The sequence below is a fragment of the Artibeus jamaicensis genome, unplaced genomic scaffold (assembly GCF_021234435.1).
Source record: "Artibeus jamaicensis isolate MK-2021 breed Jamaican fruit bat unplaced genomic scaffold, CSHL_Jam_final contig_777, whole genome shotgun sequence".
NCBI classification, from domain to species: domain Eukaryota; kingdom Metazoa; phylum Chordata; class Mammalia; order Chiroptera; family Phyllostomidae; genus Artibeus; species Artibeus jamaicensis.
In genome coordinates this window covers 245,641-270,301 of record NW_026521966.1, presented here as the reverse complement: position 1 = coordinate 270,301, position 24,661 = coordinate 245,641, and the positions used below count along the sequence as shown (strand labels likewise).

Here is a 24,661-nt window from a genome sequence, read left to right as displayed (position 1 = left end):
TACTTTTGCCACTTCTGTGTGTGTGCGTATGTATCCTTAAATAAAACGTAGAGAGCTCAGACATGAAGTTAATATATTAAAAATAAGATAAATTGTGGTGCTTCTGGGCGACGAATGCACATTTTACACAGGCCCAGTCGCCCTCGGTGCCTCCCACCCACCTTGGGAGGCTGAATTCACTCTCTTTAACCTGGGTCTAGAGCAGCGATTTTAAACCGGTGTGCCACAAGAAATTTTACAACATGCAATACCTGATTATTTAGTCAGGGGCGCTAAGGGAAAACCCTTAGATTGTCAAATTAAAAAATGACAACAGCCAATAGAACAATACCTGTCTGGGTGAATGAATCAAAATTATACCTATTTTTTTGTCACATTGGCAAAAAATATATTTTTTTAGTGTGCTGCAGAATTTTATTAATTAGTTTATGTGTGCCGTGAGATGAAAAAGGTTGAAAATTGCTGGTCTAGAGCTGACTCTTCCAAGTCCAAGCCACTACTCTTTTCCCTGCACTGGGGTGGCCTCCATTTAAAAAACTCAGGACTGATGTGTGTAAGGACGGGAAGATAGACGGACAGTGTGAAACAGAAGCCCACCAAGCCCCAGCCCCTGGTCCAGCCCCAGCCCCTGGTCCAGCCCCAGCAGCGCTGCCTCCACCCCACTCCACAGTTAACGAGGTAATGGTACCCTAGGGAAAGAGGCACTTAGTGCTGAAAATGAGGCTAATTAGCAGAATGCCAATTAGTACCAGGGGACCGCTAATTGTGGGAGGGGGGATTTCATGTATGGAAATAGCTTCTTCAGAGGAAGGAAGGACTGGGCTTGAAAGGATGGGAACAAGACAACAGCATTTCCTCTCTCTACATCACCTACCAGCATACCCCTCTTCCAGAAAAGCTTCCTAAACTCCTCACTCTACTCCCCTGGGGTCAATTAGAGACTGTGGAATGGGGCTTGGGGGAATGAAGGGCAAGAGCCAGGACAGGTGCTAAGCTTTTTCTAATTGCAAAATACTTCAGATATATAAAAAGATAGGATTATACATAATAAAAGTTCATATACCTACCACTCAGCTTAAGAAATACAAGTCACTGATTAACTTAAAGTGCTCTCTGTACACTATACCTGTTATCCCTTTTCCTCCACCCACCCTAGGAGATAACCGTTCTCGATCTGGTGTATGCTATATACTCTCTGTGGACTATAGCCTTTATTTTCTCTCTTCCCCTCCTCTGGAGCAGCACCATCCAACAGAACTTTGTTCACCCAAAGAATATGATTTCTCTATACCTGCACGGTCCAATATGCTAGCCATTAGCAACAAGCGAACACTTGAAATGTGGCTAGTGTAAATGATACATAAAATCTTTAATTATTCTAGTTTTAATTAATTTAAAGATAAATAGCCAAATGTGGCTAGTGGCTACTGTACTGGACAGTGAGGCTTCAGGACATGTGTGCCTAAGGGGGCCCCATGAGGGTGGGGATTTCATTGTACTCACTTCTATGAGTCTAGAACAGTGTCTGGCAAATTGCAGGTGCTCAGTAAATATTTAAGTCAATGACTGAATCTTACGGCAAGCCAGTTATGTATCATTCCCATTTCCCAGTTGGGATCACAGGCCCAGAAGTGATGACTTGAGAAGGCACCTTGGCTGTTAAGTGATAACTCCAGGATATGGGCCCTGTTCTTCCTGACTTTAAATCTATGCCCTTAGCCGCTTTACAAGGGGCTTCCCTGAGCCTCTCCCTGTACTGTCACTTGAGGAACAGAAGGCAGCTCCTCCAGGATCTTCTCTATGCACCGCCCTCACCTGCAGCTGCAACATCAGCCCCCTGTTCTCCAGGTGTCCCGGTTTCCTTCTACCCGGGCAGTATTGTGTGAACTTCTCCTCCCAGCAGCTAGGTGATGGAGCTCCTAAAGCCGCAGACAAGTACCGTGGAGATGGAGATGGCAGGAAGAAAGGGGTGGGGTGGCAACAAGGTGAAGAAGCCTAGTGCTATGTGTAGGCAGGTGGGTGGGGGGTGGCTGAGACAAATACTCATTTTGAGGAAGAGGCATGGATGTTTTCTACTGTTTTATTTATGAAACGCTTATTAAACTGATATAAAGTTAGTGTCTGTCAGCAGGTTGGTGGAGGGATTCAGTGTGCACCCTCTATCCCTCCTCTCTGTGAGGGCTGAAGCCAGGGGGGGCTTCATCCTTCCCTCCACCTTGCAGCAACAGGCTGGAAGAGGCCCTGGGGCAGAGGAAGGGAAGGATGGGAAGTCTTGCCCCAGGCTTCCTGGCAGGAGGTTTGCTTCTCCTCTGTAGCAGTGGTTTGAATTGGGCAGCAGGGAGGATGAACTTCTCTGGGACACCCTCCTGTCTCACCAGCCCAGGGGTGGGAGTGTCCTCTTTGGCTGCTTCTCATGAAAGGGTCCTCTGTCACTTCTCTCATTCCCTTCAGAGATGCTGCCTCCCACAGGTCTCAAAAGGCGTTGCCCTCAGTCCTCAAGGTCAGGGGGCGGGGAGCCAGACTTTGAGCCCAGCAGCTAGGGACCTCTTCTGGCTGGAGGTGCAGCTATGTCCATACTTCTAGGGGTATCATGCCCTCCTTGCTACCCAGCGGGGGCAACAAAGACTCATCCTCCAGGAACTTGAGGGGAAAGTGTACCAGATGGCCCTGGACCTGGGTGAGCTCAGACCGGGCCAAGGGAGGGCTGACCCTGGCTAGGGGCTCCACAGTCACATATTCCCGGAGTGCCCGCAGAGAACGAATGGCATTGGATGGCAGGCAGCGGAAGATCTGGGGGGGAGGAGGCATGGAAGCCAATAAGATTTGGGGAGACCTTGCCAAGAGCCCAACCCAGCTGAGCTGAACGCCCCCATCCTCACACCATCTCCTGGCACACCAACCCTGAGCCACTGAATCCCATGATATGACCCCAGACTCCCATGCCCCTTCTGGGGATAGCGGTGTGGTGTGGCTTCTCTCCATCCCGCCATGAACAGGATAATCCATGAAATGCCCTCCGCCCACTCCCCTCAATGCCTACCTGCTCATAGATATTAGCATTGCTCTCAGCTATATCGTGCCACAACTGAAAGAAGTCATCACAGACAGGGTCTCGGAGATCCAGATCTGGCCGGGCATCTGCCCCTAGAACCACGCTACAGGAGAAAGGGGTCCAAGCAGGGCCGGATTAAGATCCTTAGAGAGCCTGAATACCAGGGAAGTTATGCTGTGCCTACCTAGGTCATTCAGAATGGATACAGTGCTAAACAATAAAATAGTGTCAATGAGTCCAACAGAGCCTTCATTTGTCTCTACTTTGGTGACTACTTTGATGCTTTAAAAATATATCGAATTATTTTAAAAGTATTTTTTCTCATTTTGGGGTGTCTCTACCTTGCTGGCACCTCAAAGTTGAGTAGTCTGCCTATTGAGAAATCCGACACTGTGTCTAAATAATTCTCCCACCTGCTCAACAGGCAGACCCCCGACCCCTCCACCTCCCGCCACACCATCTAGCACCCAACCAGGCCTCTACCTGAAGCAGTGTTTCCGCAAACTCAAGGCAAACCTGCCCGCCTGATATTCCATGCCATCCATGAGGGATGGCTCCATCTCTGTGTCCTCAATCAGCACGGCCAGCTCACTGTCCCGCTTTCCCAGAAGGCTCCGGTCGTTGATGTTTGCAGAGCCTGGGGTTGGTACAGAACATATTGTGTCTGCCTGAGGCCAGGGGACCCTTCCACCCCATCACCTCTACCAGAGCACATGCCTGTGAGCAACACACCTTCTTTGGCCTCCATCCCTCCATCCCACTGGGCCTCAGTGGCAGTCATCCCCCTGCCCCTGATTGGGTCCTGCTCCACCTCTCCCACCCTGCTCTTGCTGCCAGGGACCCAGATCCAGCACTGACCGATGATGACCGTCCGGTCATCTGCAATGAGCATCTTGCTGTGGATATAGATGAGCTCTGAGACTGGGTGCTCACACAGCTCTCCGTGGGTACGGAGTCCACAGATAGACATATAGTCCCGCCATACTGTACCCACTGTAAGCAAAAGAGATGGGGAGGGGGATTAAGGTGAGAGGTGCCCCGCAGCGCAGAGGGAGCCCTGTCCCACCCACCTCCTCACTTCAGAAGCCCTTTACAGCCTGGTCTATGTACTTCTTTCTCCGTTGCTGACAGACCACCTGTGGCCTCAGGGCATTAGCCCCAGAAGCACGCAGGTATGATAGACTCCTTCTGTTCACCTGGGTCTCCAGGTCCCTGATCTCCCCTTCCCCAGGGGTCCAGGGCTTGAGCCCCCAGACCCCAGAACTCACTGGCTGCTTTAAGGCGATGTAGAATTGAATGTTCCCCACGACACAGGGTCCTGAGGGAAAAAAATATGGGTGAGAGAAACGAAGGCTGGAGGAAGGGGTGACAGATGCCAGGAGAGAGGCAGATCTCAAAAGTCTAGTGGGAAGGGGTTGGAATAGAACCAGGAGGGAGGCATGGGTGAATGGGGCCATGGAGACCCTATAAGTTACCTGTAGGTGAAGTGCAGAATGGCTTGGATTGAGTTACCACCCCCTGTGGAGATGTCACCCTCAAAACCTGGGAGCAGGGGCAGAAGCACGTAGACTCGGAAGCACTGCCCCTGTCTGGGTAAGGGGTAGAGTCAGAGGGGTGATTTCTCCCCAAAGCCCCACCCCCCCAGGTGGGTTTAAATCATACCCACAATCTCCCGCCTCCTGCCAATCCACCTTACTTGTGGGCCTTCAGGATTCTGTCCACAATCTCATCTCCCACCTTGTTCAGAACTGTCCGTCCATCTGAGCAGCTAATGAAGAACTGATTCTGGGGCAGGGACCAAAGCGAGGCATCAGCACCAGGTCCCTGCCCCTGCCCTCAGCTCTCAGCTGCCATCCTCATTTCCAGTCTAGGTCCCCAGCCCAGGCTTCTGCTCTTCTCCGGGCCCAGCCACACCAGCCCACAGCAGTGATCCTGCTGACATCCTAAGTCTCCCTCCTGGAACATCTCCTCCATTTTCTTCCCTCCTCCCCCTGGTCAGACCTCAATGTAGAGGAAGTGCTGGCTCTCCCTGATGGTGTGCAGGTAGGCATTGAGGATGGAGTTCTCCGAAGTCCCTGCTGACCAGCGGTCCACTGACCGCAAGACCTGGGGGAACAGTAAATGTGATGTGGCTCCTGACCCCAGGAGGGCAGGAGTCTGGAGGGCTCTAAGGTCAGGAAGAGTGAACTAAAGGGAGGAAGGACTGGGGGCAGGCTGAAGTTGGGGTCTCACCTGCACAGTGGTGCACTGCCCCCCTGGGAGTGTGAAGGGGAGCTGGTTTGCAGTGCTGGTGGACTTGGGCAACAGGTAAGGGTACATGGGTGTCTTGTACTTGGCCTTGGTAGTCTGAGGTAGAGGACCAGCAGAGTCAATGGGAGGTGGCAAGCTGAGCCTGGTTCCCTCCCAATCTGGAGCACCAGCAGGAGGGAGTGAGCACCTTGGTAAAGTTCCAGCGCTGGATGAAGTGTCGGGCCAGGTCCCGGGCAGGTGGGCCATGGACAACCACCCCAACATCCCGCCATGGCATGCGGGGTGTGGTCTTTCTGTCAATGAAATCTGGGGGTCCCAGAAGAGTCAGAAGAGAGGTCAGGGATGGTGTCTTGGGGACACATGAGGCAGGGAGGAGGAGCTGACCAAAGGGAAGTCTGCATTATCCTTGACCCAGCTTGCCCCTTTCTCAGTCCCAGCTCTGACTTTTTTCCCCTGCTCAGAGCCCTTGGGGATCCTCACCCTCAAAAGGCCGGTCCAGCTGCACCCAGTCCTTAGTGTTAAGATTGCTGTAGTCCTTGCCCAGCCAGAACTGGCTGTGAGGGTGGTCTGGGACGGCTGGAGAGTCTGAGCACGGGGTGGGAGGCTGTGAGGGGAACATACCCAAGCCGTGGGCAAGGGGAGGTCATGGGGGCCATACAGAGCCAGGGCCAAACAGAAGATAGGAACACTGAAGGGACGTGAGACAGAGAGACAGAGAGACAGAGACACAGAGAGTAAGAATGAAACAGTCTGATTTCCCAGCCCTCCCCTTCAGCTGCACTTCTTAGAGAAACTGGTATATGGGGAGAGTGTGGTTAGTGGAAATGGGAAAGGGACTGGGTCATTATATCTTCAAAGTGGTTCCAGGAGGGCCAAGGAATACTGAGTGTGGATAGTACTTGGAATGACTGGAAGGGAAAGGAGAGCTGGGAAGGGCTATGAATTTCAGTTAGCTGAGTTTGGCAGAGTTCAGCAAGCCCTTGGGGGGTTACCTCTGGGGCAGCTGAAACAGCGGAGTCTCCAAGGTCAGTCAGTCGGTAGTGCGTATCATCCCAACGGCCATAGGCAAGATCCAGCCCTCCCACAAAGGCTACTACTTGGTCCACCACCAGGAGCTTCTCATGATGGGCCCACAGTGTCACATTGTCTGGGTGGCGCATCACCTGGAGCAAGCATGGAAGAGGTCATGAGGGTGGGCTCTGGTAAGAGATAGACAAGAGGTGATGTTGGTAGGAAGATGGAAAGTTAGAATGATAAGATGTTTAAGGAAAGGGATGGTGAAGAAGATGGGGAAGTGTGGTGAGGGAGGCTGTAGCGTAGGAGGGGTCTCTGAGGCATGAGTTACCTTTATATTGGGGTGCAGCAGCATCAGTGCCCTCTTGCTATAGCCACTGTTGATGCTCAAGGCCAACTCCACTTCCTTAAACAGCAGTACAGACACACGGACACCCTCCTCCTGGCGGTGTGCAGGGTATCAGATCCTAATGCCTCTCTCAGAATGTCCCCTTTCTATCTTGTCAAACCCTTCCCCTTGCTCAGGATTCCTGGATGTCCCTCCACCCAGCCTAGAGACTCGATGCTCTGCCACTTACACCCTGCATTGTGTTTTGTCACTTAGCAATGGATGAGCAATCCACTCACTCATTCATACACCTACGTATCTACCCAATTACCTACCATTATCTATCCATCCATCTTCCCATTTACTCATCCCCTTACCTACTGCCTATCCAACTACCCACCCACCCTCCTGTTAATCCACCTTTCCAAACTCATATCCTTCCATATATCTCCCTCTCCATTATTTACCCATCCCTTCACCTATCCACTCTCTATCATCCACTTATCTTTCCTCCCATCCATCAACATCTGTGGATGCCTCCAACATGGCAGGCACTGTGCCTTGTCCTGGAACTAGTGATATTAACCAATCCAGTGAGAAATAGACATTACACACCCAGGTAACACTATAAAGTGCAATGGGTACCAGGAGGGAAGTCCATACCAGGTAGAAGAGGAGCATAAAGAGGGAGGTGTCAGTTCTCCTTAGGGAAGAGGAGGAAGTGATGCTTTGCTGGACACTGAAGCAGGATGGGCACGTTTCCTCCCACCGAAGCCTCAGATTCCTATGTTCCTCCATGATTTGGTCCCTTCTAACCAACCTCCACCCACAAGCTATCCCCACCCCACCTCCCTTCCAGCCTGACCACTCTCCTCACCGCCTTCCTTTTGAGCATAATGTCCAATCTCCAGTCATCTGAATAAGCTGGACGCTTCAGGTAAATCTCAGGACTCAACCTGGGATTTGGTGGGTGAGGAGGATAAGCTAAGCCCCAGACAACTAGCCACTCCTCCCTCTTGACTCCCTCCTGTGACCCATAAATTGATGTGCCATAGGCCCTTCCCATCCCTTCTTGCTTGGGCTTTTCCCCCCACTCACCACCAGTCTGTGATGAAAATCTCCTCTTGAGCTCGTAGGATGGCATCTGCCACAGCAGCGAAGTAACCTGCCCCATTCACAAACCTGGGGGGAGGCCAAGCCAAGGAGGTCAGGGAAGTCAGAAGCCAGAAAGCTCTGGAGAGTGAAGACCAGAGGATAGTCGTGGGTCAGAGGTGACAGCAGGGTCAAAGCTCAAGAGTGACCAGAGAAGTCAGATGGTATAAAATGTATCAAAGTGGGGTAAATTTGCTAGTATGAGCTAAATAAAATTAAAAATTAGAAAAGACTACAAACTAAAGAAAATGACTAAAGACTGGGAAGATTAATACATCACATGTAAAGACTTCCAACACATCATATAAACCAACCGAAAAGTGAACAGAGAATAAGAACTAACAGTTCAAGCACAGGTCTGCGAACCAGAGGATCGCAGTTCAATTCCCAGTCAGGGCACATGCCTGGGTTGCATGCTGGTTCCCTGCAGGCCAGTTCCCAGCAGGGGATGCATGAAAGGCAACCATACATTGATGTTTCTCTCCCTCTCTCCTTCCCCTCTAAAAATAAATAAATAAAATCTTTAAAAAAAAAGAAAGTCCTTAAAAAAAAAAAAAGAAATCGAACAGGTTAAAATTAGTTTAAAAAAAAAAGAACTAACAGTTCACAGAGGAAATGAAAATGGTCAATCATAAGGAAAGATGTTCAATTTCACTAGTAAACAAGAAAACTGATGTAAAATTAAATAACTTTCACTGGATTGGCAAAAATTTAAATCGGTAACATTTAATGCTAGCATAACAGGAAGTGGGTATTCTCATAGACTATGAGTACGTTGTTTATAAGCCTTTCAGATGACAATTTGGCAGTATCAATCAGAATATTAAATGTACATATCCTTTAATACCATTAAATACACATAGTAATTCCACTCCTAGGAATATATCCTATTAAGTGCTTAGGCAAAGATTATGTTCATTACAGCATTGTTTATAAGAGTGAAAAACAGGCCCTGGCTGGTGTGGCTCAGTGGATTGAGTGCCAGCCTGTGAACTGAAAGATCTCCAGTTCCATCCCGTCAGGGCACATGCCTGGGTTGTGGGCCAAGGCCCCAGATGGGGGCATGTGAGAGGCAGCCAATTAATGTTTCTCTTGCACATTGATGTTTTCCTTTCTCTCCTTCTTTCTCCCTTACCCTCTCTCTGAAAATAAATAAATAAAATCTTCAAAAAAACAAGAGTGAAAAATGGGGGGAAAAAGTAAAAAATGGGAAGTAACTTACATGCCTAATCTCTAATACACGTATTAAGTGAAAAATATGCTACAGAAGGGCACAGGACCTCATTTACATTAAAACAAAAAGTAACACATAGGCTGGAAAAAATCTGGGAGGATAAATTTCCAACTACTGCCAAGGTTACTTCTGAGGTGAGAAAACGGATTGTTGGGAGGGACTACAGGGAAGAAGTAAAGGCTGGGAATAAAGGGAATGAAGGATTGTGCAACGAATAGGACTTTGTTTCCATGTTTTTTGACTTTTTAATAACATTCTAGGATGATGGTTAAGAGCAGGGTCTTAATCCAGACTGCCTGGGTTTGCATCCTGCTTCCGCTGTTTACAAGTTATGTGACCCTGGGCAAGTGACTTAACTCCTCCTTGCCTCTGTTTCCTCACCTGTAAAATGGGGATAACCATGCCAGCCTTGTAGGGTTGTTGGGAAGATTCAATAAGTTAATATATATAAAACAATAAGAATAGTTCTGGCACATAGCAAGTGCTACTTAAGTACGTATTAGCTATTATTATTATGTTAAAAACATCTCAGCATCACCTTCCATGACTCCCCCCTGCCTATCATAAAAGTCAACCTCCTCGGCTTCATATGAGGGGCTGCCGATTCCCAGACTCTTCTCTGGTCACTCCTCACTCTGCAACAACAGACAGACCTGTGGTTCCCAAACACAGCAGGCTATATTTCTAGCTTCTCTGCATGGACTGCCCTTTTCCATTTTCTTTATCTTGTCTTCTGGAAGCCCAGTCCTGACATTCCCACAGTGCGGCAGATGCCGCTCCTCTGTGCTTGTACCTGTATCTACCACCAGCATGGCGTGCTCCCATTGTTTCATGACTGAATCATTTACTGGACTGTGTCTTACTCCTGCCACTGGATATGGCATAGAATCATGCTTAGAAAATGCTTATTAAATGAAATGGACAAATTGGAGAGATTTGAGGAGGTCGTAGAGAACACAAAGTCTGGTCAGTGTGGTAAAAGTAGGTTCAAAAGATCACAGGAGGTCAGATTATTCAGGAATCAGAGCAGATTATCAAGTTTGAGAGTGAGAAACATCAGAGAAGAATCAGAGAGAACAGTGTGGTAAAAGAGGCCAGGGGGTCAGGGAGATTCGAGAAATCAAAGGGGAAGGGTATTGAGGTCAAGGGAGATAAAAGACAATCAAAGACTCAGTAAACACCAAGGGGGTCGAGAAGGCCGTGGACAAGCTCAGAAGGGACGCCAGTGTCTTACCACCGTGCCAAAGTCCCAGGCCGGGGCGGGGCATAGCTGTCATGCCGGTGCAGCTGCAGGAAATCTCTGCCTGGGCCCTGGGCCAACTCAGTGATTTCCTGGCCCCACCACCTTGCCTGCCGGTAGCTGCTGCACTTGAGAATCAGCGACCTAGACAGCATGATGAAATGGACCACAGGCCTCACATATGGTACCTCTGGCCCAGAAGCCTCCCCACTTTAGCTATCACCTCCTTCCCACTTCCTCCCTTAGTCCCTACATCACGACTCCATAGGGTACGTATCTGCCTTTTTCACATCCAGGTTCTTCTCACCTAGTGTTGTGGCAGGCACTCAGGTTTGTTAAATGAATAAATGAATGAATGGAGTGCATTTCTTTTCCATCAAGGGTCCCTCCCCCATGCTTCTACTCAGCCCCTTTCTCTGGGCCTGGACCCTAAGAGCAGTCCCAAGCATCTGGTGAGAATAGCTCCCTGGTTCCAAATCATGGCCAATTTCAAATAATGGCCAAATCATGGAAATGCCTTCCCTCCTTCCATGAGTTCTTCCACAAAACTCCCCTCAGGGCCTGAGGCTGGCAATGTACTACCCAGGTGTCTGTCACATAAGGGAGGTCTTACCTGTGGGAGGTGTCGATCCGGACGCCGTACCGCGTCTCTGTGCTCCTTTTCCCCACCTGCACCTCAAAGCCAGGGTCAAAGAGCTGAACAAAGGAGATGGCACCGGTCTCGAGGCACATGTACAGCAGGAAGGAGTCCTTCACCACCAGCCACCTGGAGCAGAAGGTCTCCATCTGTTCCTCCCTACCCTTGGGATCTCCTTCTACCCCGACTCAAAGCCCAGCTGCCTGACTCCAGACCTTACCTCTTAGACCAGCGATAGCAAACTTGGTCTCGGCCACAGCAGGTAAGGCCAGGAACACGGTGGCCACCAGAGCGCTTCCGGATCACCCCTTCCCTGTGGGAAAAATCAGGAACAGATGCTGGATGGGGAATCCAGATCCCTTAGCCCACTCTTCACTGTACTCCCCATCCTCCAGCAGGGAGAGATTCAGAAGTTTACAGGCAGCTAGGTGAGGAGTGTCAGACACTTACAGTCCTTTGGATCCAAGGTCTGGGATAAAGGACAGCTGACTGACTTCCAGGAACTCTGTCTGCAGAAGAAAACAAAGGCTCAGAGGACAGACTCTAGCTTTCAGCCCCTCAGACCCTATTGACCCCAGTCCTCTGCTCCTTGGGGGTCTCATTATCCTGCTCCACCTAAGGAGACCCGGGTAACCAGCCCCTGAATCTTACCATGGCACGGTAGTTGCGGTAGAAAGACATGGTCAGGAGGCGGTTGAGGTAATTCTCCAAGTATTTCTGAAGTAGAAATGGGAGATAGAGACGGATAGGACCAGAACCATTTGTACACCAACACCTCCCCGAAGGTGTCAGGTCACACCTGTTTGCTGGATGCATGTCTGGTGGAGCCCTCAGGACCTGCTCGAGGTAGAGAGGGCATCTCTCTGTCAGCTTCCTCTGGGGCCGGAGAATAGGGAACAGCAAAGCTGTGGAAAGGAAGGGGTGAGGGTCAAGAAAGAGCTGGGCAGCTCAGGGCCTGGATTCCTGAAGCACTGGAGATGGGGCCTTGGAGAAAGGGAGGAGACCTGGAGGCTGGCAGAAGGAAGGCCCCCTATGCCAAGAACAGAGACAAGACATGGGGGAGGCTACCAAGGGCATTTTGGGCACCCAACCTGGCTAGGATACTGGCACAGAACCATGGACAGAGAGAGCTAAGCAGGGAAGGTTTCCTGGTAACCAGGACCAGAGGAGGGAGCCCAGCAGACAGAGTTGTGGGAGGAAAGTACCTCGAGGAGGAAAGGTTGGAGCCAGGGATAAGACAGGCAGAAGACCTGACGGGGGCTGGGGCAGTAACAACTCATGTTGCCACAGGGTGAGCTGAACCTGTCTTTCACAGGAAGCAGTCTGATTCTCCCTCACCGAGCCAGAGGGAGCAGGCTCATCAAGACTTTGTGTCTCAAGAGGTCCCGGTGTAGCTCCTGGAAATGACGAAACTTCTTCTTGGTTGTCCAGGTAAAGTCACCATGAGTCAAGCGGACAGAATACAGAGTGCAGGTTCCCACCTGGGGGTTTGAGGAACTGAATGGATGTTCTCTGGTTGGGTCACAGCCCCCGACTCTAGCCAGTCCTCCCTTAACACCTGCCCCTTGGTGCCAGCCCAGCTACCTTGGATCCACTGGTATATCTTTCAGTGCCCACCACCTGGGCTGTGACAGGAACCCCAGGAGCAAACACCAAGGGGTGCATTTTCAGAGGCTGAAGGTCATAGATGGCCAGGAAGGGATGCATTCGGTCAGCTAGAAGGAAAGAAAGTGCAAGAGTGTAGACTCCAGGAGGTCTGGGCCGCCTCCTCCTCCTCCTCCTCCTCCTCCTCCTCCTCCTCCTCCTCCTCCTCCTTCTCCTCCTCCTCCTCTCCCTGAGGGTGTACCTGGGTCCTCTCCCTCTCTCAGAGTATCCACTTCATCTGGCTCCATCTGTAACTGGCTGGAGTCCAGGTCGCCCCCAGAAAAGAAGAGGCTTTCTGGGTTAGCCATCATCCTAGGAATATGGGAAAGCCTTAGAGAAATGATCTACCCTGTAGAACTCTGCTCTCTATCCTACCCCCACGCTTCTCCACTGCCCTCAGTTCCCCCTCTTACCCACGGGCCTAGCTCCTGATTAATTCCCACTTTCTCTCGGATTATGGCCCCAGCATCAGCAACGCCCCGCCAACTTGCCTCTAACCTCCATCCCCTACCTCGGTCCTTCATCCAGAACCCCTGAACCCCGCCTCCCGTCCCCTAATCAGGGGCACGCAGCCAAGAACACCCAGCCAGGCCCGGATGTCTCTGAACTGGGGCAGAGCAGAAGCCCAGGAAAGGGGACCCGGGGTCGCAAGGGGCTGGGAACAACCGGGACTCAAACTAGGCAAGGCCGGCTGGGAACTGTGGTCCATGCGGAAAAGAGGAAGTTACGCGCTCCCAGCCTGGGAGGGAAACCCCAAAATCTGAGCGCGCAGCTGAGTCGGGAGGCCCCGCAGCCCCGGCTCATTCCGGACCCCGCCCGACTTCCTGGGTCCGGGTCCTTGGCGGCGCCCCCTGCCCTGTCCCCTCACCCTGGCAGCCCGGGCCAGCTCCGCCGCTGGGGAGCCCCGCAGAGGGATCGCAGAAGAGCCGGAGCTGGAGCCCACACCCCAGCGAGCCGGGGCGGAGCGGCGCTCTGGGCCTGCCCTCGGGGGCGGGACGGCCCCCCGCCTCACCTCCGCGGGATTCTCGTCTGTTCCGTCCCGCCCCCGCCGCCCGCAGCCCAGCCGGCTCCTCCGCCGAGCGCACCGCCTTTGGCTCGGGGTTCGCCTCCTGCGCAGTGGATCTGCGTGGTCCCGGGGCCAGCTCCGTCAGCCAGTTCGTCTGTCGGTCCCGCGCCGTCGGTCCAGTTGTGCCCTGCTGCCTCCCTGCGGGCGCTGGACGCCGCGCACTTTCCCCGCCTGGACGCGGTGCCCGGGCCCTTCCCGGCCCCTATGGAGACCCGCCTCCGTGGCCGGGAACCTGCGGGTGCTCCCTTCCAGAGCAGGCAGTGGACCACACCGGTCTTGTTTTGGCCAGCGTTTTTAAGTGGCAGGAACGGTGAGAGTCCCGAGGGATGGTGGCCATAAATTCATGAACGTACGCAAACTTGCATTGTCATACAATAGCTATTGCTCACTTGCTCCGTGCCAGACGTGAAGAGTGCAGTAGTGAACAAGACAGCCAAGGAACCTGCGGTCCTGAAACTTACAGTCTAGAGGGAAACAGGGACACTTTCACGTTGTAAAGGACAATGTAATTTTTTAAAAAGCAAAGCATATTTCTTTATCTCTTCTTTCGATGGATATTTGGGCTGTTTCTAGTTTTTGTCTATTGTGAATGTAAAACTCCTCTAACATTCCTGTATAAGTCTTTGTGTGGTTATATGTTTTCATTTCTCTGGGGTAAATAGCTAGCATTGGAGTTGCTGGGTCATATAATAACTGTGCTTTATCTTTGTAACAAACTGCCAAACTGTTACAAAACAGTTGTTTCATCTTTCATTTTCATTTGTTCCACAAGTAGTCAACATTTGATACTGTCATTTGAGCTCTACAGTGCTAGCCATTCCAATCAGTAAAATCGTCCATCACTGTGGTTTTATTTGCATTTCACTGATTATTGATGATGTTGAGCATGTTTCTTGTGCTTATTAGCCATTTGTAGATCTTTCGTAAAGTGTTCAAATGTTTTGCTAAAGTTTTTAAAAACCATGTTATTTGTCTTATTGAGTTGTAAGTGTTCCTTATGTATATATTTGGATACAATTCCTTTATCAGATATATGTATTGCAAATATTTTCTTCCAGAATGTGGTTTGTCCTTTTAAAATAATGGTGCTTTTTGAGGAGAAGTTTTTTATTTTGATTAATTTGTGGTATATAGGCTTTATTACCCAACAATAAAAGTGAATAAAGTATAAAATAGTACAGTCATCTTGGAAAACAGTTCCTTAAAATGTTAAGCATAGAGTTACCATATGGCCCACTAATTCCACTTCTAGGTACATACCCAAGAGAATTGAAAACATGTCCATTCAAAAACTTGTACAGGAATGTCCATAGTAGCATTATTCAATTAGCCTAAAAGTAGAAACATCCAAATGTCTATCAGCTGATGAATAGATGCACAAAATGCAGTTTAATCTCAACAACATAATATTATTCAGCCATAAAAAAGAATGATGTACTGCTAAGCTGAAATGTGGATGAACCTTGAAAACATGCTAAATTAAAGAGAAGCCAGACACAAAGGACCACATTCTCTATGATTCCGTTTATATGAAATGTCCAGAATAAGTAAATCCATAGAGACAGAAAGTAGATTAGTGGTTGCCAATAGCAGAGGAGAACAAGGGAGGGACTGGTAATGGGTACGGACTTTCTTTTGGGTCTGAATATATTATGAATTGGTTGTGATGGTTACACAGCTCTGTGAATACAGTAAAAACCATTGAATTGTATACTTTAAAATGGTGAACTTTTTATTTAATGAAGTTTTATTTTTCAAAATGTACAGCTGGCTGGTGGGATGTGTTGTTAATACATCTTCATCAGCATCTGGGACCTCCCCACCCTTGGTGTTCTTGGTATAAATTACTTGAGCTCTGTGCTCTGAAACTGGTTGAATAAGTCCTTTACAAAGAAGCTCCTGAGGGGCTGCCATGGCCAGGGAACGGTGGGTCTTCAGTCTCTGAGACAACAGCTGGGCTTATAAACTTATGTTAGTAGTTGGGAAATTCCTTACTGAGTTTGCCATATGCTGCTTTGTTAAATAAGACTAGGTTATTGAGTTTGTCCTCAGCTTTGCCTTTGGACCACTTCTTTTTGGCCTTGCCCCCAGATTTGTTCACCGGGTCTTTGTCTTTCTTGGCTGACTGTCAGGCATCTTTCTTCTCCTTGTCCTTGTTAGCACTATAGGGACACTCCAGAGCAGCTGCTGCCACCACAGCCTTGTAAAGATGTTGGACAAAAGGTTAAAAGTGTGAATTTTATGATGTGTGAATTATCTCTTAATAAAGCCATTAATCCAAAAAAAAAAAAAAACCCTGTTAATACATGCAACATGGGTGAATTTAAAAGCCATTATGCTGAATTTAAAAACCATTATGCTGAAAGTATTACAAAAGAGTAATACTATATGGTTTCATTTATATTAAGTTCTGAAACAGGGAAAACCACTCTAGAGTGGTGGAGATCCGATCAGTAGTTGCCTGTGGCAGGGAGTGGGGAAGAGATTGACTGTGAAGGGGCACATACGGGGACCTGGTGATGGAAATGTCCTATATCTTGACTAGGGTGGTGATCACATGGGTATATACACTTGTCAAAACTCATAGCATTGTACACTAGGATGTGTGCCTTAAATTATGTGTAAATTTTTACTGGTATGGCTCAGTGACTTGAGCGCTGGCCCGCGAACCAAAAGGTGATTGGTTCAATTCCCTGTCAGGGCACATGCCTGGGGTTAGGGCCAGGACCCCAGTTAGGGGAGAACCAGAGGCAATCACACATGGATGTTTCTCTCCCACTCTTTCTCCTTCCCTTCTCCTCTCCCTGAAAATAAACAAATAAAATCTTAAAACACAACAACGACAACAACAATTTCTGTCTAAGGCAATGTAGTCAGCAGTGCTTCCCAACTTTCTCACTCACATCAGTGCACCCTCAGGGAATAATAGTGCACAGCTCTACTAGAGGGCATTCACAGTCCTTGGTCAGGGTGTTCTGGACCTGAGGCTCCCAGCCCAGGCGGGCTCTGGCCACCTCCCCAGACCTGGCTGAGGGCATCAGTGCCTGGCCGGGACATGCTGGGAAAGCCCAGTGTGGTGGCAGAGTGGACTCTGGGGTCGGACTGTTGAGAATGTGTGGGAGTTCCTGCCCTGCTGACAACTGCCTGTGTGACTCTGGGCAAGTCACCTAATCCCTCAGGGCCCCTGCTCCTTGTCTGTGGAATCAGGACAGTAACAACACTTGTCTCAAAGGGTTGTTGCCGAGATAACATGAAATCAGGTACAAGTCCCTGGAATCTACCTAGCACAGGGTAATTAATCAATTACGATTATCTTCATAAAAGGGTTACAAGAGCTAGCAGACCATTTAATGAGAACATAATATTTCCCTGACTAGTAAAGTTTCTTGTTCTAAAAAAAATAAACTACTTCTCAAAAGTTTACATCTTGGGAGTTCTAAACTCTCCTTTGAAAATATGAACGAACCCCCAGCAGTGTGTAGGCTGCCACCAAGTTGTCCAGTACTGCTGATGTGAATTTTCACTGTACCTGTCTGTCCCTTCACCTCTGTCTGTCTCTGCACTGCCAACCGTTCCATGAGGTGCAAGAATGACCCCAGCCCTGGCTGGTGTGGCTCTGTGGATTGAGCGCCAGCCTGCGCACTGAAAAGAGTGCCCCCAAATTAAGAGGGCATGAAAGGATAGGTGTTCCAGAGTAGTATCCCTCCACCCTCTTCTCCCCCTTCCATCTCCTGGCGCCTATAATCACCAGGCGGTCTGAAGCTAAGTGGTAGTTTTGCCCACAGTGGGGGGGCTTGGAAACCACACCCCTTCTCCTGAGGCCCTCCTGGCCATTCCCAGCACCCTGGTCTCCTCCATTGTTGAGATGGGGCTCAAGAAGGCATGGTGTTTCCCATGGTGTAAGTGCCGGAGACAGCGAGGGACTGAAAGAAGAGCAGGTATGGGGGAGACTGAGGAAAAAGGGGGGGCTGTCAGGCAAAACAGATAAAGTGCACTGGGAGAAAGGTAAGTTCTTATGCTAGTGAAGAGAAAAAGACAGCCTGTCTTCCTTCCACTGGGAGGTGGGTCTATCACCTCCCCATAGAGCTGGCTAAATACTTTGCAGGGCCCGATACAAAATGAGTAAGTGGGATGCCATAGTAAAAAAATGATTAAGAATTTCAAGATGATGCCCTGGCTGATGCCCTAACTGGTGTGGCTCAGTGGATTGAGCACCGGCCTGTAAACCCAAAGTGTTGCCAGTTCAATTCCTAGTCAGGGCACATGCCTGGGTTGCAGGCCAGATCCCTGATGGGTGTGTTGGGAGAGGCAACCAATGGATGTTTCTGTCCCTCTCTTTCTCCCCCCTTTCCCTCTCTCTGAAAGAAAATAATAACCTCTTTAAAAAATATTATTAAAAAAATAATCTCAAGATGATGACAGCCAAGCAGTACACCTAGCATGGGGGCCTTTCTAATGTGGGGCCCTTTGCAACTGCACAGGTCTCAGGCCAGTGAAGCCAGCCCCACTCTGTCACCATCCTCCCTTTTTCTCCCTGTTGATGCCACCGAGACTCTCCCATTATCCCCAGATGTTTTCCCTGGACTTTTCCTCCTTGCTGGGGGTGGGAGTGTTGGGGAGAGGGAAGGGAGGAGACCCAGACTCACAACTCTTCTTTTTCCAATCTCCCTTTCAGGTCTGGATCCAGCTGCCCCTCCAGATCCAGACCCCAGCCCAGTTATGGCCCCCATTATGACTGAGGGGGGTACTGAGGGAGGGGTACCCTCCCTAGGGTCTGGTGCTTACTTCAGCAGGAAAGCCCGACTCTCCTTCCGACACCAGCTGCATGACATAGCATCAGCCAATGACTCCACCATTTAAACGGGACAACCAGGGGCTGAACTTCTGGGAAGACTTGGCAACCTTCCTTCCCCCCACTTCTCAGTGATCTCAGACTCTGGCTCCCCCAAGCCCCTCATGATCTTCTCATTAAATATATTCAGAGTTGCCAAGTGCTGTTTGTATGTGCATGTGTGTTTGGGATGAGAGAGTAGATGGGGCCAAGGCACTAGGCTTGGTTATAGGGCTGAGGTGGGAAGTACAGCATTCGGAGCACAGACACATGCATGGTGAATTTGATGCAGCTGACCTAATGCAGAGCCAAGTTGTCACTAGTGGGAAGTTTGCTGAAATCAAGCTTCAGAGCTGAGTGTGGTGAGAGCAGCTTGGAGAGGCTGAGGGCTAGGCAGGACAGCAGATAGGTTTGTCATAGTCACTCAGTGAATATCGGGTGTCCACTCTCTACCAGGCACTGAGGATATACCAGTGAACCAAGCAGAAAGAATTCTCTCTTCTCACTGACCTTACTTTCTAGTAGAAAAGATAGACAATAAATAAATAAGCATAATACAAGAGAGTAATAACTGCTGCTATGAAGAAAACTGAACAGGGTAATATGAGAGCCTGGTGGAGGGGGTGGTGTTTCTTAAATTTTAGGTGGTTAGGGCAGGCCTTTCTGATGAGGTGCCATTCAGAGCTGAGCTGAATGATGTGTCAGTGTCAGCTCACCTATGGAAACAAAGTGCACTATTCTGGTGCAGGACGCCGACAGTGGGAGCGGCTGTGCATGTGAGGGCAAGAAGGTATATGGGAAATCACTGTATCTTCTGGTCAACTTGGTTGTGGACTTAACTGCTCTAAAAATAATTTTTTAAATCAGGGAAGAACAGCCCCAGGCAACAAACAAAAAGAGCAAGTATGAAGTAGAAAACCTCTTGGGTTCTAGGATAAAAAGCCAGTGACTGGAGTGTCAAGATTGAGGGGAACTGCTGGGTCTTCTAGGCCCTGGTAAGGAGCTCAAATATTACTCTAGACAGAATGGGAAGCCCCTGAAGAATGTTAAGCAGAATGTTAAACATGATTTCACTTACATGGAAAGATCACTTTGGTTGCTGTGTGGAAAGATTGTAGACGATCATGTATAGAAGCAGTAAGGCCCTGTAGCAGAGAGGGTTGCCATCTTCCAGGCAAGAGATGATGGTGGCTTGGCTCAAGAGAATGCTGTGGAGATGCTGAGAGGCAGGTATATTCTAGATGCATTTTTGAAGAGTTTTTAGGACTTACTGTTAGACTGAATGTGGAGCACAAGGGAAAGAGAGGAATCAAAGATGCCCTGAGATAGGGAGGACCAGGAGAACAGGTTTCACAGTAAAATCTAAGTTCTCTATTGCCTATTTTAAGTTTGAGGTACATGTTTGGGGACCGAGATCCTTCTCTGCACTTCACTTAATCAGGGCCCCACCTACTGCCACCTCCAAAATCCTATAGGGCAAGATTATATTCTAGAACAAAAGTTTTTTTCAAACATGACTTACAGTTCCCTGATCCATATTGGGGAGAAAAGAAGACTGAGGCAAGGCTAAGAATGTTGGTCATTGTCAATGAACACCACTGAATTCTTTTAGGTCCCTGGCTGGAGTGGGGACAGCCTTGCAGGGGCGAGAGTCTACTCTCCTCCTGCTATCCAAGGGGCTAAAGACCAAATTATCATTACACTCTGCACAGGAATGGCGGCTTCAGGAACTGGCCCACAGAACTCCCAGGGGCTGCTCTCTCCCACACAATGTCAGTCTTAAACTTCAGTTGTAAACAATGCCCATCTTTCTCCCAAAAGCCATAAAAGTCACACTGCTGCTCCTTACGAGATGACAGAGGTGAGTGTGGACAGAGGGGGCCATGAGCCTGAGTCAGAGATCTGGTGTCCTTCTGGTCTTAGGGCCAGTAGCCACCCATAATGATAGACGGGAGGCAGGCTAAGGGGAGGTGACCCCAGTTTTAGTCAGAATTCTGAGCTCTACCTCAGGCTTGAATGAGGGTGTGGAGAGGGCCATTTGTTGGTACTTCCCATATCAAGAAGACTCTGGTGTCACAAGGACCTAGATTTATAGCAGAGGAAAGGCAATGTGGGGGAAGATTGCCTAAAGAAAGAGGTTTGAAAACTACCTTTGTAAAGGCTCCTCTTCGATGCCTTGTACAAACTTGGCCAAGCAAGTTTGAGCTTGATGTTGAAAAAAGAACCCAAAGCACACAAGCTCTCTTTCACAAACTGTTTATTGAATTTTGTGTCAGTATGGGATGTTTCTTATTGTATCTCAGAATCCCAAGATTCAGGGAGGTGGTAAAGTGGCAATGGTGAATTTGGGAATCTGGTCTCCCAAAAGTACTTGCCGCTCTACCCCCGATTCCTCTATGGATGCTAGGCGGATCACCCCTCCACTGGAGCCATCCCTCTCCATGGCCAAAGCGAGAGCTGTGGATAAAGACAGTTGTGGGTCAGAGTCAGATGCTGGGATCACTGCAAAGAATGATGAAAGTTGGCATGCCGTGGGTGTGGGAGTTGAAACTCAGGCCCAGAAACCCAAGTTCTCACCATTAGCAGTGAATTGCAGACACTCCTCCTTGGCCATGCCCTCCCGGTAGGTAGCATCAACATAGCCATAAATATAGGAACTCCCAGAGCCTCCAATGGCAAAGGACTGTCTTACCATCATACCCCCCATGGGCACTGAGTACACCTGCCAGGTGGAGGGAGGACAAAGAGCCATCAGTTGTACACTCTCCGCAACACATGTACATTCACCTCTACATTGTGGAACTGATATGGGAAAAGTTAACAGTGATTTGGAGGCTGGACAAAGAAAACGGCTGGGGTGGGGAGAGAATCAAAAGCATGGCTCCACTGCTCTGGCAGCGGGGAACATCTGACCTGCCCTCCTTCTTGGGGGTCCCAACCCGCAATGATGATTCCTGCCATCAGGTCTTCCCGGTATCGGTAACACATCTCCTTGAAGAGGCTGGCTGCAGTGTGTACAAGCGGGGGCTCATTCAGCTCAATACTAGAGGATGAGGGGAGTTATAGTGAAGGCAGAGTCAGGACCTGGGAGTCAGACCATTTGGCTCCTCAGGTCCGAACTCCCTTCAAATACTCATTTCTCCCCAGCCCACAAGCACCTGTGGAAACCAAGCTGATAGGTAACAGCATCAGCTACAGCCTGGGTATCAGCTGCAGAGCCCGAGCGGCAGCAGAAAATACGATCATGAATAGGGGTCAGCTTGTCAGTCACTCGATTGGCGATGTAGGACCTGCAGAACAGTAAGAATGGCAGAATAGTGAGGGAAAGGATCCTACTTGTCTCCCACCTCCACCCATTTCTATCCTCTCTCTCAGGGCTCAGGAATATGAATTCCTCTATTTGCTATTAGTTCTCATCCAAACTGAAGTAGGCTGGAGAACTGAGTTTCGCAAAAATTTCACCGAAGGGTGAGAGTAATAGAGAAGTCGTAGAGTCTGGCACAAATCTATCTCCAGGGAGGGAAGAAACCTCCCTGCCAGAGTTGTCTGTAAAGAGTAGGGATGGGCTTGGCAGGCAAGGAAGGAAGAGAAAGACGGGAAGACCTTTCACATGTGTGTCATGAGCTCACCCGGTGGTTGTTCTGGAATCGGCCCCCAGAACCACGCCCCCATCAAATTGCACGGCCATGATAGTGGTCTGGGAAAAAGGAGAAAGGGGTGAGTCCCAGCCTCTGCACATTCTCCAACATACACAAATCTCAATGATCCTTCTATCCAGTCCCTAGAGTACTAAAGTCATACACCACTGACCTATTGTCAAATCTCAGAAGGGCCTCAAAAACCCGCGAAATACCAGAATTCCAATCCTCAGACCCCTGAGTCCATCCCAGTGGTAAGCCTGCTACCCCATAATATCCCAAAATTCTACACCCAATCATGAAATTACCACGCGGCAGACTCAGGGTACCTCTCCCCTGCCTCCAGCACGGCACAGACCACCTTCCGTCCGCCCCCGCCCCAGTTCTCCCAACGCACTCAGGCCTATCCTTCCATTGCATTAAAACTTGTGCACATTTCCTGAACCCGGAGTCCTTCCTCACCCCTGTGGAGACTTCTCGGTTTCCCCAGTCGGGGGTAAAAGCCTCGGGACCCCAAGCTGGGGCTGGGCCCACCCCTCCTGCAGCTACTAAGGCGGCCGCCATCTTCCTCCTCCGGTACTGCCACAAAGCAACTGTCGTAAAGCGCTCTGTCACTCCCTTCAGTAGTGCTCTGGGGCCTTCAGGCGGCGAAGCTAGGCCAAGGTTGTAAAGAAGTTTCTTTTGCGACAGTGAGCGCTTAATGGCAGCATGGCCGGCAAATTAGCAGACAACAATACCCTCAAATAGTCTGCAAGGATTGTTTCCTGTTGGACTGTGCAGTGCTACTATATTTGATCCGAGTTGCAATTCAAAAAGTCCTCAAAACAGGCTTGAGCCTCTGACTTACGGTGTGCACACTGTTTTCATTTCTTTGAGGTGTATACGTAGTGTATATACAGTCCTAGGAGTGGAATTGGTGGGTCATATAGTAACTTTAACATTTGAGGGACCAGCAACTGTTTTCCACAGCAGCTGTCCCATTTTACATCCCCACCAGCCACACATGAGGATTCCAACTTCTCCTTATCCTCACTAATTGTTGTATATTTTTCTTTATTAAAGATGTTATTGATTTATTTTTAGAGATGGGGGAGAAAGACAGAAATATCTTTCGGTTGCCACTCACATGCTCCCAACTGGGAACCTGGCCCACAACCCAGGCATGTGCCCTGACCAGGAATCCAACTGGCAACATTTCTGTTTGCTGGAGGACGCCCAACTGAGGCACGCCAGTCAGCATTATTGTGTATTTTTACTTTAGCCATTCTGGAGGGTATGAATTGGTATGCTGTCGATGTGTTTATTTCTCTATTCCATTTCCCTAGTGATCAGTGTTGTTGATCCTATTTTCATATGCTAATTGTCCTTTTGTATATCTTCTATATCTTCCCTGGAGAAATGTTTATGGAAGTCCTTTGTTCATTTTAAAATTCTGGTATCTCACACTGGCAGGTGTGGCTCAGTGAACAGAGCGCCGGCCTTCAAATCAAAAGGTTGCTCGTTCTATTCAAAGTCAGGGCATATGCCTGGGTTGCAGGCCCAGCCCCCTGTTGGGGGCATGCCCGGAGGCAATAGATGTATCTTTCACACACTGATGTTTCTCTCCCTTCTTTTCCCTCTCTCTCAAAAGTAAATAAATAAAATTGGGTTATCTTCTGTTGAGTTTGCAAGAGTTCTTTTTATATTAAACTTTATATTTATTGACTTTTTTTAGAGAGAGAAGGAAGAAAAATCGATTTATTATTTTACTTGTTTTTGCATTAATTAGTTGATTCTTTAAAAAATATTTTAATTTATTTTTAGAGGGAGGGGAAAGAAGGGAGAAAGAGAGGGAAAGAAACGTTGATGTGTGAGAGAAACGTCTACTGGTTGCCTCTTGCTCCCTCTCAACTGGGGACCTGGCCCTGCAACCTAGGCACATTCCCTGACTGGGAATCGAACCAACAACCTTCTGGTCTGCAGGCCAGTGCTCAATTTACTGAGCCACACCAGCCAAGGCTAATTTTTTAAAATAGATTTTACTTATTGATTTTTAGAGAGAAGAGAAGGGAGGGAGAAAGAGAAACATTGATGTGTGAGAGAAACATTGATTCGTTGCCTCTCACACACCCCCAGTCAGGAACCTGGCCTGCAATCCAGGGATGTCCCCTGACGGGGAATCAAACATGCAACATTTTAGTATGCAGGGCAATGCCCAACCCACTGAGCCACACCAGTCAGGACTCATTAGTTGGTTCTTGTATGTGTCCTCACTGGGGATCAAACATGCAACCTCAGCATATCAAGAGGATGCTCTAACCAACTGAGCTCCCTGGCCAAGGCAAAAATGTGTATAATACTTTTTATATATGGTTTGCTAATATGTTGTTGAAGAATTTTTGTGTCTCTACTCATACAATATATTAATATACTGGTCTGTAGGTTTTTTAAAAAACATCTTTGGTATGAGGTTAATACTGGCCTCAGAGAATAAATAGAGGAGTGTTCCCTCCTATTCTGTTTTTAAGAGTTTGTGAAGGATTGGCATTAATTAAAAAAAAACATTTAGTAGAGTTTATCAGTGAAAATCTCTGGT

At 48.9% G+C, this 24,661-nt stretch overlaps 3 protein-coding genes across 4 annotated transcripts; 1 reads left to right on the top strand and 2 right to left on the bottom strand.

Moving 5' to 3' along the window:
- Positions 1–2,073: 2,073 nt before the first annotated feature.
- Positions 2,074–13,530, bottom strand: PLD2 (phospholipase D2). 2 transcript variants are annotated; one of them, XM_037137105.2, is made up of 25 exons: positions 13,420–13,530; positions 12,754–12,863; positions 12,492–12,622; positions 12,246–12,388; positions 11,707–11,812; positions 11,559–11,624; positions 11,358–11,416; positions 11,128–11,220; positions 10,884–11,036; positions 10,265–10,414; positions 7,743–7,826; positions 7,522–7,600; positions 6,648–6,758; positions 6,295–6,465; positions 5,783–5,906; positions 5,490–5,608; positions 5,285–5,398; positions 5,054–5,158; positions 4,749–4,837; positions 4,528–4,641; positions 4,321–4,370; positions 3,911–4,045; positions 3,536–3,689; positions 3,041–3,155; positions 2,074–2,790 (listed from the first exon to the last, which is right to left on the bottom strand). In XM_037137105.2, exons 2-25 carry the CDS (start codon positions 12,860–12,862, stop codon positions 2,566–2,568), a joined length of 2,799 nt encoding a protein of 932 aa, XP_036993000.2. In that variant the 5' UTR covers position 12,863; positions 13,420–13,530; the 3' UTR covers positions 2,074–2,565. The 2 variants fall into 2 exon arrangements, with proteins under 2 accessions (XP_036993000.2, XP_053528593.1); XM_053672618.1 differs by lacking the exons at positions 12,754–12,863; positions 13,420–13,530 and having other exon boundaries at positions 12,246–12,404; positions 12,492–12,571.
- Positions 13,531–17,482: 3,952 nt separating this feature from the next.
- On the top strand, positions 17,483–18,477 carry CUNH17orf114 (chromosome unknown C17orf114 homolog). The gene is made up of 2 exons (XM_053672585.1): positions 17,483–17,555; positions 18,293–18,477. Exons 1-2 carry the CDS (start codon positions 17,483–17,485, stop codon positions 18,475–18,477), a joined length of 258 nt encoding a protein of 85 aa, XP_053528560.1.
- Positions 18,478–20,688: 2,211 nt separating this feature from the next.
- Positions 20,689–22,689, bottom strand: PSMB6 (proteasome 20S subunit beta 6). The gene is made up of 6 exons (XM_037137126.2): positions 22,549–22,689; positions 22,078–22,145; positions 21,607–21,738; positions 21,362–21,491; positions 21,026–21,170; positions 20,689–20,905 (listed from the first exon to the last, which is right to left on the bottom strand). Exons 1-6 carry the CDS (start codon positions 22,648–22,650, stop codon positions 20,763–20,765), a joined length of 720 nt encoding a protein of 239 aa, XP_036993021.2. The 5' UTR covers positions 22,651–22,689; the 3' UTR covers positions 20,689–20,762.
- Positions 22,690–24,661: the final 1,972 nt, after the last annotated feature.